This window comes from Solanum dulcamara, chromosome 7 (genome assembly GCF_947179165.1).
Source record: "Solanum dulcamara chromosome 7, daSolDulc1.2, whole genome shotgun sequence".
In the NCBI taxonomy this organism is placed as follows: domain Eukaryota; kingdom Viridiplantae; phylum Streptophyta; class Magnoliopsida; order Solanales; family Solanaceae; genus Solanum; species Solanum dulcamara.
This window is the reverse complement of record NC_077243.1, coordinates 75,340,508-75,355,024: the sequence shown is the minus strand read 5'-3', so window position 1 is coordinate 75,355,024 and position 14,517 is coordinate 75,340,508. Positions and strand designations below refer to the sequence as shown.

The window sequence follows — 14,517 nt, the reverse complement described above, 5'->3', positions numbered from 1 at the left end:
ATATGATTGGTTTAATTGAGATTATTTGATGATTGAGTTGGATTGTATAACATTACTAAGTTCTAATTTGCATATTTATTGAGTTGAGTCCTTTGACTTGATTGTTGAGTTGATTGTATATGATCGGATTGGGTTAGATGCATTGTGACTGGATGGTACATGATTGGGTTGAATAGAGTGGTATGTGATTGGATGGGATCGAATTGTAAATGATTTGATTGAACTGTATTGTACATGATTGGATTGGATTGTATGGTATATGATTGGTCTTTGTCTAAAAATGTATTCTTACTTTAGACTTATGACACTTTGATTGAGTCTCTCTTATCTTTCTGATTTTGAGATATTTGAACCAACGTTATTCTTTCTTGAGGTATATTTCATTCTGCCATATTACATATTCGTACATTTCATGTACTGACGTCCATTTGGACCTGCATCGTTTCATGATGCAGAGGCAGGTTTAAGAGATCGTCAGTAGGAGCACCATTGAGGATCTATACACACTCAGCGTATTGGTGAGTCCTTCCCTACATCTGGAGGACACCGCTTATGTCATTCTTGCGTCGAGTTAGCCCTTTTCATTTTGATTTGAGGTAGCCATGAACATGTCATTGGCACCAATTAGATAGTAGTGATAGAGGCTTCATAGACTAGATAGTGATGGATCGGTTGAGTATTTTCTTTTCTTGAATTATTCTTGTCAAACTATTTTAATGACAAAGATCGAAGTTTGATTTGTTGGCTCGTGGCCTTTCTTTCTTGAGTTAGATTATTGATTTGGATTGCCCGCCAAATTATTTCTTTATTTTAAACTTTCCGCTGGTTGATTGATATTGAATGGATGTGTGAATGGACCAAGTGGTTCGCTTGGGGACTAGCAATGGTCCTCGAGTGTCGGTCACGTCTAGGGTACCCTCTCGGGGCGTGACAATCTTAGCCATACAAATTCATTGAGATAGAAATAAAAAGGAGTAATTATTATTCATCAACTAATGAAGAGAAGGAGATGTCATGTATTTCATACTCCTCTGCAGTTGGTAGCTTGATGTAAGTTATGGTTTGCACTTGACCAGATATTGAACATGTCGTTGGTAAAGTTAGCAGATTTCTTTCTAATCTTGAAAAAGAACATTGGGGTGCAGAGAAATGGATACTACGATATTTGAAGGGTATTTCATATATGGAGTTATGCATTGGTAGTGGTAAGGCAAAACTTGTTTGCTACACAGAGTCTAATTTGAGAGGCAATCTTGCCAATTTAAAATTCACTTCCGATTATTTGACCACTTGGCAGGGAAGCTATTTTTTGGCAATCTATATTATAGAAGTGCATAACTCTATCCACCATGGAAGTCGAATATATTACTCTCACTGAAGGTGCCAAAGAATTGTTTTGACTGAAGGAATTTATCAAAGATCTTGACTTTGAACAGTCAAGGTTCTTCTTATTTTATGATAATCAGAGTGCTATTTATCTCACCAAATACTCCATTTTTCATTTTAAGTCCAAGCATATTAGTAGAAAGTACCATTGGATTAGAATAACTGTGGAAGAGAAATTATTTGAGATTGAGAAGATACACATTGATGACAATCCTTCAAATATGTATATGAAAGTAGTGATCACAGACAAGCATGAATTTTGTAGAATTGCGGCAGGCATGAAGCCTCTCAAGAGTTCCTCCACTTGAAATGCTTTTGGCCCCTTGGCTGGAGGGGGAGTTTGTTGGGCTATGATCCATATTTAATCCAAAGGCCCATGGTCTAATCCGGTTCTCTTTTGATTTCTAATCCTACTAATTAAAAAAGGAATGAAATTTTAGTCCTCTTTGAAGCTAGTTTTTGCTTTAGAGAAAGCACCACCTATTATCAATAAATGGGATAACTTGGGAGAATTATTCAATGCTTATTAGTATGTCTTTGAAAGACATCACATAGGAGTGGTTTTTGATAGAGCTTTCAACAAGAGAGAAGAGAGAAGAAAAGTGTTCTTTTTAATTTGCTACAGTTTTTCTCTCCGATCAGCAGCGTTCAAATAGTATTTTTCGATTCGTTAATGTCACGATCCAAAATGGACTATGAGTGGTTCCCACACTTAACATCCTACGTGGGAAGACCAACGATACAAACCTCAACTTATATTAGTGACTCAACTTATAAAATACGACAATAATGCGGAAGCCCAATTTACGAAAGTAAGAAACAACAATTCACTCGAGTTTATTACATATGTTCCCCAAAATGTGAAAGTCATCACATCAAGGACATCTAATTCTAAAATACTAAGTCTGAAAATATCAAATGCTAGAATAAATAAATAACATAATTTGTGTCCGAAAACTAAGGACATCATGTCATGACTGAATGAATCCAACACGAACTAGAAGGAATAGCTCACCTTAGAACCTGATGTGCTTGACACTGGTTATAACTGAGGTTGAGTCAAAGTCGATGGAACACTCGTTGCACTCCACAAATAAAACAAAGAAAAAATACAAGTAGGGGTCAGTACAGGGCAATATGTACTGAGTAGGTATCATCGGCCGACTCGAAATAGAAATCAATATGCAGGAAATCAACTATAGCACTTAACATGTGGCAAACAACAAGATCAAGATCAAGTGACAACACAATGAAATAATTACGTAATCAGTCAACAATATCAAGAGTATACACGAGGACTCAGGTATCCACACCACGGACTTTTGGGAAATGAGTTATTTGAGATTGGAAGTATTAAGTCATTTAGTTTATTTTCCTTTAATATTACCATGTTGAAACGTGACACTCGATCCAATAATATTGTGTCGGTTCGTGACACCCGATCCAAATATATCATTAATTTATCATGTTTTATTATTTCATTCCACTTCATTAACAATATTTCATCAAACCTTCTTTATTCAAGGCACCGTCTTTATCAATTCCCTCAATAACATAAATCTAATGATATTCATATAATATGATATCCTATTATTTAATTACCTATCTCAATATATCAAAACTTAAATTATAATTTGATAAAGTAAATGGAAATCTGCAAAATTGTCGAAGATTACGAAAATACAGTATGCATCACTTTAGTTTAATTATATTAACCAATTATAATGTATCTTCTCCAATCATCCTCATCATTGTGACATCGTTATCCCCCCACTTATTTCTCCAATCAAGATGTCATCATTAGCCACCAAAAGATAAGAAAAGAAAAAAGAAAAGGAAAGGAAAGAGTTGTTATAGTACTGCAATTCAATTTGAATTTCTCCCATTTCTCTTACAAGCCACCATTATAATAATAATAATAATAACATTACATCTACTATGCATACAATTGCACAGGTTTATGGTATGCTTACCTGAAACTCTTTATTCGACGGCGGCAGGTAAGTTTCTCGCCCTTTTTTCTCTTTTATCTTATAAAATAATTATGCACTAAAATTAATAAATTCTATCCTTTTATTTTCATAAGTGGTATAGAAAATTAAATAATTATCAACTTAGCCCACTAATTAAATTAATTATCTAAAATTATCCGTCAATTAAATAATCGTAGTTATCAAATAATCCAAAATTTTATTTAAAATTTTACAAAATTGGTCTTTTATGAAGTAAAAAACTCTAATACTCAAAACGGTCTAATGAGTCGTTACAACAGATACCAACTTACCCATTGTTCGTCCTTGAACGATCAAAAGAAGAGAAAGGGTAGAAAAGGATACCTAACTCGACGAACAGATGTGGATATCTTTCACGCATATATGACTTAGCCTCCTAAGTAGACTCCTCAACCGGACGATTCTTCCATTGAACTTCACAGATGCAATCTCCTTAGACCTCAACTTGCGAACCTCCCTATCTAGAATAACTATAGGCTCCTCCTCATAAGACAAACTCTCATCAAGTAATACCGAATCTCAGCAAATAATATAGTTTCCATCATCATGATATTTCTTTAGTATAGACACATGAAACATTGGGTGCACTCCGGAAAAATCTGGCGGAAAGTCAATTCATAGGCCACCTCTCCAACACACTTAAGAACTACAAACGACCCAATATACATCGAAATGAGCTTACCTCACTTACCAAATCTCACCACACCCTTCATGGATGAAACCTTCAACAACATTTGCTCTCCCTCCATAAACTCCATGCCCCTGACTTTTAAATCTGCATACTCCTCCTGCCTGTTCTAAGCTCCCAGAAGCTTCTCCTGGATGAATTTCACCAATTCCCTCAAAAGATTAGTTCCCCAAGACCTCACCGCAAATGCATCAAACCAACTAATAGGAGACCTACATCTCCTTTCATACAATGCCTCAAACGAAGTCATATCAATACTCGAGTGGTAGCTACTATTGTGTGAAAACTCTGCCAAAGGTAGGAACCGATCCCAATGACAACCAAAACTCCATGCAATCGAACAATCTCACGGATATAGAGTTTGGCTAACTTCTCTACATCATAAGTTACCTTGACCAGAATGAAGTGGGCAGACTTAGTTAACCTATCAACAATTACCCATATCAAATGTATTCCACAGAGGTCACTCCCATCTTTTTTCAGATAACCTCATTCCTTATCTTGTCGCTCCTAGTACGCTCACACATCCATCTCAATATTCTCATCTTCGCAACATGCATCTTCTGAATATGTGAATTCTTGACTGATGAGCACCCCACTACATACAACAAAAAGGGTTTAACCATCACTCTATAAAACTTATCTTTAAGTTTATATTGTAGAAATCTTCATGAAGATTAGTTTTTCTTTTTGCCTCTTTTTGGGTAAAAAAAAAGAGTTGGAATTTAATTAATTTTATTTCAGAAAAACTTAAAGTGTCTATATGTTTTGATTCACGGTTAAAGTTAGAATTAAAATATTTTCAAATACATCAATTTTATTTCCAAAAAACTTTAAGAAACTTTTATATCCGAATTCACGATCAAAATTTAAAATTTCAACGGTGGTTGTTTAAAATTTAGATGAAATTGGTACCTTTTTTAGTTAGGATTATAAAAAAAAAATCCACAACACCTCGCTTTGTAAAGTAAAACTTGTGCTTTATAAGTAATAATTATGTTTAATTTGATCCGTCTTTATTCAGCAAATATATCTAATTTTCCAATTTTATTAACTCATTTTTAATGCATTACAGAAAACCATTACGACTCCTTATCTTACTAATTTGTGTGCCATAACAACTTTTTGATAAGCCTTGCAACAACTTTCTGAAAAGTCTTAAATGAATTTTACACAACGTAATTGAAATTAATCCCAATGCAGATAATACATATCGGACAGGAAAGTATATAACAACAATAATATACCCAGTGAAATCTCACTAAGTGAGGCCTGAGGAGTGTAAAGTTTATGCGGACTTTACCATTATCTCATGAAGGTAAAGAGGTTTCTTTCGAAAGACCCTCGAATCAAGTGCATCAAATCCAAGTACAAGACGAAAAAAACAACGAAGAAATCATACCAATTTTATAAGAAACTAGTATAAAGTCTACAAGAAAAAATAGTAACAAAAGCAAAATAGTGCGGTAATTATTGAAACACAATAAATAACATACGTGAAGAACTACAGGGGTACGACTAGTACTAACCTTCTACCCTAATACGCGACTTTCACTCCTTCCTATCTAGAGTCATGTCCTACGTAATATGAAGTTGTGCCATGCCTTGTTTAATAACTTCTCCCCAATACTTTTTCATCCTATCTCTACCCCTCCACGTGTCACGGCCCGAGAGGGTACCCTAGGCGTGGACGACACTCAGAAACCATCTCTGGCTTCCGAGAGAACCACTTGGTCTCATTACTCATTTGTTCATCAGCGGAAGACTTAAGAATACTAATGTGGGCTTGTCATCATCAACATTAAAGGAAAAATAGATAATTCTTAGAAGAAGTAGTTTCTAAGGAGAACTACTCTGATTACATCATCAAACTCTGTCTATGAAGCCTCTAATACTCTTAGATGGTGCCAATAACATGTCCATGGCTACCTTAAAAGAAACATAATACTCAAAATTAATAAAAGGATAGAGAGTTCCTCCGAATACAAGAAGACTCACCAAATAGCTGAAAAATAATGATCTTCAACGATGCGCCTGTTGAGGATCTCTAACACCTGTATCTGCATCATAAAACGATGCAGGTCAAATGACGTCAGTACATGGAATGTAGAGTATGTAAAATGGCAGGAAGGTAAGGACATATATCAAGAAACTCCTCTCAGGAAAACTCAGCTCAGAACTCAACATCATCTCAACATTAATATGTAATGCAAATTTAAAATAATAATAAGAAATGCTTACTCAGTTGGGAGTTTCTCTAACCGACAACCATCACTTATGAGCTAACGATGATACAACGAAGCGATGTCGTTGTCACATCCATCCAATACCTTGCCAGGGTAAAGGACATCACCATCTTGGATCCATTCATCAAAGTCCTCTTTTTGGGACTTAAGAGGCATAGCCTCCATCCTACGCTGCCTACGTAGTTCTGGGGTTTGAGTCAATTAAACTCTTACCCAACTTGATGCTCAATACTACTCCCAAAATATGTGCTCATATTAATCTCATCATCTAGTCTCATTGAACATTAATTTAAATCATCAAACTCATCTCATTACCTCTTCATCAATCATTATACTTCAAAAACATCATTTACATCTCATCAAAACATCTTGATCAAAATATCATTTACTCAAATTCATTTAAACGCAACTCTTTTGCTCTTTCAAAACTCAATAAAATGCATATATAGTATTAATTCATATCGCTCTTTTTATCAATGAAAATATTAAAAGCTAACATCTTTATTCAAAATATGTGTAAAAATATTCATGAACATCAAATCAATTAGGATTCATGGGAAAGTAGCCATGAACAATAATTCCAATAATATAAGAGATAATAATAATATCAATGCATAAATATATCTAACTCAATAGAAGAAGAATTAATTCATTTAGAATTCAAAATTTGGATAAAACTCAACTATAACTCAATTATAAATAATTTAAATATTTGGCACATGGACGAACTCAATCCAATGCTATGAAAGCCTTACATACCTTAAATCCGAAGCTTTACTCCGAATAGGAACACTCTTGGACCCCTAGACTTTTCTTCTCGTCGGAGCGTTTTGTGTACTACCCGGAGTATAAGAATCACCGGAGTAGTATTTTTATACTACTAAAACTAAAACTATATTTGAGAATGAGTAAATAAGTATATAGAGAGAAGAGTTACTTAAGAAAGCTTGATGAATAAAATGAGGAAATAAGGTGGGTATTTATAAGTAGAAAAGAGGGACCTAACAATAAATAAAATAAATATAAAGAAATATCTGAAAATTTAATGGAATATATTGATTTCATGGGTGATATCAAATGGAGGACTATTGATGTCATGAGTGATGTCAAATGTATCTAGATCTTTCCATGGTAGGTGAAATGAGTTATTTTTGACAGAATACACTTTTTCGGAGCTGCGTTTGAACAAGATAAATTCCTAATTAAGATTTGGTGTCTAATAAGAATTGTAGATATAGAAGTCTAGTTTCAAGTAGTTTAAGAATCAAACAATTTGGAGCATGAATTTTCTTCTACAAATACTCCATTTCGTCACAGCACACTGTCTTATAATAATTAATTTATTTTACCTACTTAACCTTCGAAACATAACATATGGTCTTCACAAAGGTTGTAGGTAATGATGTTGTGGTTACTCAGAAATTTGGGTCACCTAATTTGGACAATCCTATGAAAAGTTATGCCCAAAATACAGAGGCTGTATCATTTTCGTCGAGAATTGAAATACCGACATACAACGTTTTAGGGGTTGTTACACCGCGTACCTCCTACGCTCAGCCTTTCACACCTCCTCACTAAGGTGTCAGGCGCACCTCCTCTTCACATGCCTAAACCATCTCAGTCTCGCTTCCCCCATCTTGTCTGCCATAGAGATTACTCCCACCTTTTCGGATAACTTCATTCATAATTTTGTCACTCCCATTACACTCACACATCCATCTCAACATTCTTATCTCCGCAACATGCATCTTCTAACATGTGAATTTTTGACTAACCAACACTCCACTCCATACAACAAGAATGGTCTAACCATTACTCTGTATGACTTACCTTTAAGTTTATACAATAGAGATCTTTATGAAGATTAGTTTTTCTTTTTGCCTCTTTTTGGGTAAAAAAGAGTTAGAATTCAACTACATAATTTTATTTCAGAAAAACTTAAAACTTCTATATGTCTTGATTCACGGTTAAAGTTAAAATTAAAATATTTTAAAATACATAAATTTTATTTCAAAAAAAATTTAAAGACTTTTATGTCCAAATTCATGCTCAAAGTTTAAAATTTGATTCTCCAAATTTCAAAAATTGTTGTTTAAAATTAGATGAAGTTGGTACCTTTTTAAGTTAGGATTATAAAAAACAATTAATTTCCACAACACCTCGCTTAGTAAAGTAAAACTTGTGCTTTATAAGTAATAATTATGTTTAATTTGATCAGTCTTTATTCAGCTAATATATCTAATTTTCAAATTTTATTAACTCAACATTTTTAATGGATTACAGATAACCATTACGACTCCTTATCTTACTAATATTTGTGTGCCATAACAACTTTTTGATAAGCCTTGCAATGAAAAGTCTTGTGTTAAATTAATCTCATGAAAATCCTAACGGGCATAAAGCCATAAACAAAGGAAATTGCATTAATAATATGATAAAATAGTCCTTGGTACGTCAGGACGTATACAAACTAACCATCAAAAATAAGAAAATTTAGAATAACGTTCAAAGAAAAACATAAAAATGCATCAAATACAAACACAATAATTAATTTCTCTTAGTTCATGTTCCTGCAATTCTTCCTGATCTCTCCCTTGTATCCCGTTAAAGGTGAAATATTTCCCATTTTCACCATAGACTTCGCAAATTGCTCGAAAAAAATCTCATTATTTTCAGCATATAATTTCACCAATTCTAATGATGCTTGATTTTTTGTCACAAGAATTTGGTCTGAATTCAACAAACCCCTTGAAGCCAACAAGTTCTTGTAATAGTTGTTATCAAATTTTGTTGGTGTGACATAATCCAAGAAAAATAAATTTTGGTCGCCACCAAATTTTGGGCACATAGTGCTCAATTGCGCAGCATAAGATTGGTCAAGTGTATAATCTGGTAAATTATTTCCTGATTGATTGTAGAGTCTCTGCCTGAAGCTAGTGCATCTTGCATTTCCAATTGTATGGCTCCCTGCAAAAGTATTAGACAATGACGGAGTCAGAATTTTCACTAAGAAGGTTCAAAATATGAAGAAATACTAAATATACGAAAAAGTCATGAAATGGGGTTCAACATATACTAATATCAAAAAAAATATTTTTAATCATATATAAATAGTATAATTTTTCGTTGAAGGGCGTACCTAGCTTTGACATTGGTCCCAGGTATTATTTGGTTTGTGAACAATGTTATAGATGGATTGTAATTCATAATTCATTGATTATTTTGTATTTATGATTTGTTTGATTTGTCGCATTAAAATAGGATATATAAAAATATATAATTTAAAATATATGTTTAATTTTGAATTGGATAATCTTTGATTTGCAATTTTAACCTTAATCTTAATTGGGAAAGTTGAAAGACTTTGATAAAAGCCCTTTCAAGAATCCAATCTATATATAAATAATCCTTTAATTGTTATTTCAAATTGGATATGGTATAAAGTTATACCAATTTTCCAATATAAATTACTCAAGTTATTTGTAATTATATTTTTTAGATATATAAAAATTAAATTGCCAAAATAAATTTTACCAGATAAAGCAACAAGGTCAACAAGATCAAGTCCTTTTAACTTGAATTTAGTGAGAATAGTATTAAATGTGTTGTTGGGAGCAGGAATATTATTGTTGGAGCCACTTAAACTAGCATCTCTTGAGTCTCTTCTTCCTAATGGAACCTCCCAGCTTGGTCCACCAGCCTGCATAAATAATAATCGAGGTTATGTTTTATATATCGATAAATAAATTTAAAAAATAATTATACAATCAGATTAAAGTAATTATAGGTAAAATCTTTAAGATTAGCATTAACTTATAACCTTGTCAAAATGGTAACTAACCTACTAAATGATAGTATAACCCTTTTTTGTTATTCTTACCACTAGGGCTGTACAGGACAAATCGATAAACCGCACCAAACCGACAAATCGAACCAAACCGGAAAAAAAACCCGACTAGTGGTTTGGTTTGACTTGGTTTGGTGTTTGAAAAAAAAACCCGACCATTATAGGGTTGGTTTGGTTTTAACTAAAAAAAGTCAAACCGAACCCAAACCGATTATAGATATACTACTTTTAAATTATGTTATACATAAAAATATTTATTAAAATGTAATTTATAAATATTTTTTAAAATTTTTTCATAATTTTTGTTTTCTTTCTTACATTTAGATTTGGACTTGAGTAGCCCATCTAAATAATATACAAAAAAAACTTATCTTATAAAGTTATATTATAAAGTTAAAACTTCAAACAGTGTTGTGCCTCCATCTTATATGTTGATATTTTGTACTAGAACTCTTTTTAAGAAGCACTGCTCTGTGCTTTTTATTAGATACTATGAGAAACCCAAAAAAATCTGAAAAAACCCAAAAAACCCGAGAAACCCAAAAAACCCGAAAAAACCCGAAAAATCCGAGAAAAATTGATATCGAAAAACCCGACTTTTATTGGTTTGGTTTGGTTTATAGATTTAATAACCCGACACAAATGGTTTGGTTTGGTTTGTAAAAAATCCGAACCAACCCGGTACATGTACACCCCTACTTACCACAGAGATGGAGACAGGATTTTAAGGGTCATTTGATTACTGAAATGCATAGACTCACCGGTGAGAAGGTGCGAGAGGTTGGTTATAGAGGATATGAAGTGAGGGAGAGATAGGCCGAAGAAGTATTGCGAAAATGTGATAAGACAGAATATGACGCAGCTCTATGTTACCGAGGACATGACCCTAGATAGGAGGGTCGGAGGACTTGTATTAGGGTAGAAGATTAGTAGGTAGTGTAGTGTTGTCTGGCTTAGAGTGGTTGGTGTTTGCGATGGTACTAGTTTATTACTGTTTGTTAATGATAATCTATTGTAGTATGTTGTTTATGGCTTTTTGATTATCACATGATTTTATTGTTGTTTTGGTTACTTTTGCATTGTTTCTTGTTTCGAATTCTCTTCATTGTATTCTTCTTTATGCTGGAATTTGTTGCACTTGAGTTGAGGGTCTTTTGGAAACAATCTTTCTACCTTCATGAGGTAATGGTAAAGTCTGTGTAAATTGTACCCTCCCTAGACCCCATTTCTGAGATTTCACTGGGTATGTTGTTATTGTTGTTGATTACGAAATCGTAATATGTAAGAATATTTCCTGGAATGTGCTATTCCAACTTCTATACAGAATAGCTAATCCTATCATTTTTATACAAAATGTATCTCAAGACTAATTAATACTTATAATCAACTGAACAACCCCTAAGTTTATGGTTTTTGAACTTACCACTCAGAGCTTGACTTTATTATTAGATTCAAAAAATATGTAGAAAATATATATTTATATATATTTAATAAAAATTTAATATAAATATAAAATCAAAGCAAAAGTTACTGACTTCGTCGAAATCTACATGTCATGCTCTAGTAGGCTACCTTTTGTTAGGCATAAAGTTTGTTGTACTTACTAGAACTGTAGAATCCCTTGCAGCAAGTGCTAATATATCAGCACAAGAGACGGTTTGAGGGCATTCCTCTTCAAGTGCAGATTTAATTTCATCAATTACTTCAAATCCACGTGCTGAATTCCTATTGGGATTTGATAATTTTTCACTTATTAAGGTTCCACTGCTGTCCAGAAGCAATGATGCATCACACCCCTACATGATCATAGTATGATAGCATAGTTAGCCAGTTTGAGTTAACTGATCGTAAATAGCTGATAAAATAATGAATAAAGTTGATCAAACTAAAAATATTTATAAGTTGAAAAATCGTAAATTAAAAATGATTGACTTAATAGAAAGTAACAGTATCTACACAACTATTACAGTGAAAATGTGTTTGAATCAAGAACAGACACCTAAGCATCCCAAGAGACATCAATACAATACATAGTATAAATGATCTAGGTACCTTGACAAAGCAATCGTGGAAATGAAGCCTAAGCAAAGAGGCAGCCATCCGGGCTTCTCTGGCTACGGCCTTAGCAACAACAGACTTAACAATTTCTTTTGCGTTTGGGCATGACCAATCATAAAATTGTGGGTACAAGTAACCATAATAATTTGTCTTGCTAGACAAACATAATATTGGTGCACAAGCAAGAAGAGATATGACCATGATGAATAAACTCAATCTTTTAGCCATGATGAGTCAAATTATAATAAAGACTTGTTATAGAAGAAATATTTGTATGTAAAAAGGATTGGCTTATTATGATGAAATTGAGATGAACTATATGAGTATATATTGTGTTCAATGAGAACTAAATGGAGTTGGTAGCTTTTTAGTTAGGATTATTAAGTACCACTTTTTACCTAATGAAGCAGAAGTAACATTTTACAAGTAATGATTAATTGTTGAATATATATAGAGAGAGATGTGAATTGATATGGAATTTGTATATAATCTATGTATATCTATTAGGAAAAGTAAACAGTTAATTTGAACGACTTTGTGTGTAAAAATCTCTATAAAAATGTTAAATTAATTATTTTCAAATTTTAAGTGCATAATTTTTTTAGAACAAACTAAAAAGAAATGTGTGTGACATAAACAATGATGTCAAACTCATTTTTAACGCCTTCCAGATGGTTGATCATGATTCCTTATTGTTGAAGAATATTTAAACAATTAATAGCGTATAATTTGTATACTCATAATTTGCTTATTTTTCTTGTTATAAATTCTATTTCTTATGAATTGTTATCTATAATTATTTTTAGGTTGACTTGACGAATAAGTATTCTGATAAAAGCATAAAACAAAACATGAGAATATAAGTTGATTTGGTCAACCAACCATTCAATAGTGCTTTTGGTTGATATATACGACAAGCATCAAGCATATTATTTCACCAAATATAATATTTAATCAAATGTAAGGACAAAAAAATTATATTAAGAAACACTTCCTTTTTGAATAAATTTTAAGCCGCGTAAATTCAGAATAGTCAGAGCTCTTATCTGCTCTAATATGAATTTAAACATCATATGGAAAAAAACAAACGGGGGTGGGGGTAATACCACTGCATTATCTAAATTAATATAGATTAAGTGAGCGAGAATAGATTAAGTGAGCGAGAATAGAAGGGTGTAATATTACGAATCTTAAAGGATTTTGGTGCATTCAGATACATTCAGATATATGTATTTGGAGATATATGGGTCAAAATTAGGTGTAATTTATTCTAGATACATTGTATCCAAGTGAATTCGCATGTATCCATCTGGGATACATAGACAAATCTCTCTCGTCTCCATTCGATCTCGCTCGCGTCTTTGATATCCCAAATATATGTGAACTACACCGAATACATTAAGATACATGTATGATTCACATGTATTTGAGTTACATAGACCAAACTCGATCGCTTCCCTCTTATTCTCGCTCACCTTTCTCCATATTTCAGTATATCTAATAGCAAAAAACATATATCTAGATGTATCTAACTTGAAATCTGGTATAAAATTATTAATTAGTGATATAAAATATAATTATTTCAAATTATAGGGAGAATTAGTAAATATAGTAGGAATGTTTGTGTAATTAAGTACTTTCTCCAAAACATTTATGAAAAAATTATCTAAATACACATCTTATTTTACCATAATCTATAAAAATTTCTACCATTAAAAAGAATTCAAAAATCCCCTCTCAATACATCATGCCTCTCTCGTTCATACACTCCTATCTGCCCTCTCAGATACATCTCACCTCTCTCTGATACAACCTTTCCCTCTTGGATGCATCTCTCCCCTATGTATCTGGATTCCCTATTTGATACACATCTCTATCCCCTTTTTGATACATCCTTCCGTTCTCGGATACATCCCTCTCTTATGTATCTGGATGTCTGCTGATGTATTCGAAAGCCATCGGAAATCCATAAATTTTAAGAAATTTTATAATTAGAAAAGAGTAGGCAAATAATGTATTTAGCTCTTAACACTATGAGGTTTATGTAAATTACACAAAAAGTATTGGGTTCTATCGAATCCATATTTTCTCTCTAACTTCATTCTTTATTAAATATTATTCGTAATAACTTGCTATATTCAGCTAAATTAACATAAAAATTGTATAACTTAATTTATTTATTTTTTAATAATAAATAATAAATAATGTGAAGTGCTCGATCGCGTTCAAAGTGACATAGCTTAAAATCGAGTATTATCAAAAGCAAATATTAGTTCAACT

General features: G+C 32.6%; 1 protein-coding gene across 1 annotated transcript; it reads right to left on the bottom strand.

Moving 5' to 3' along the window:
- Window positions 1–8,788: 8,788 nt before the first annotated feature.
- On the bottom strand, window positions 8,789–12,532 carry LOC129895694 (peroxidase 72-like). The gene is made up of 4 exons (XM_055971439.1): window positions 12,232–12,532; window positions 11,784–11,975; window positions 9,867–10,032; window positions 8,789–9,299 (listed from the first exon to the last, which is right to left on the bottom strand). Exons 1-4 carry the CDS (start codon window positions 12,463–12,465, stop codon window positions 8,890–8,892), a joined length of 1,002 nt encoding a protein of 333 aa, XP_055827414.1. The 5' UTR covers window positions 12,466–12,532; the 3' UTR covers window positions 8,789–8,889.
- Between the last annotated feature and the right edge of the window lie 1,985 nt (window positions 12,533–14,517).

Coding starts and splice junctions, on each gene's coding strand:
- LOC129895694 (XM_055971439.1), bottom strand. CDS start 12,465: ATGGCTAAAAGATTGAGTTTATTCATCATGGTCATATCTCTTCTTGCT. Junction 11,976..12,231: donor TCCACGATTGCTTTGTCAAG/GTACCTAGATCA, acceptor ATGATCATGTAG/GGGTGTGATGCATCATTGCT. Junction 10,033..11,783: donor CAAGGGATTCTACAGTTCTA/GTAAGTACAACA, acceptor TTATTTATGCAG/GCTGGTGGACCAAGCTGGGA.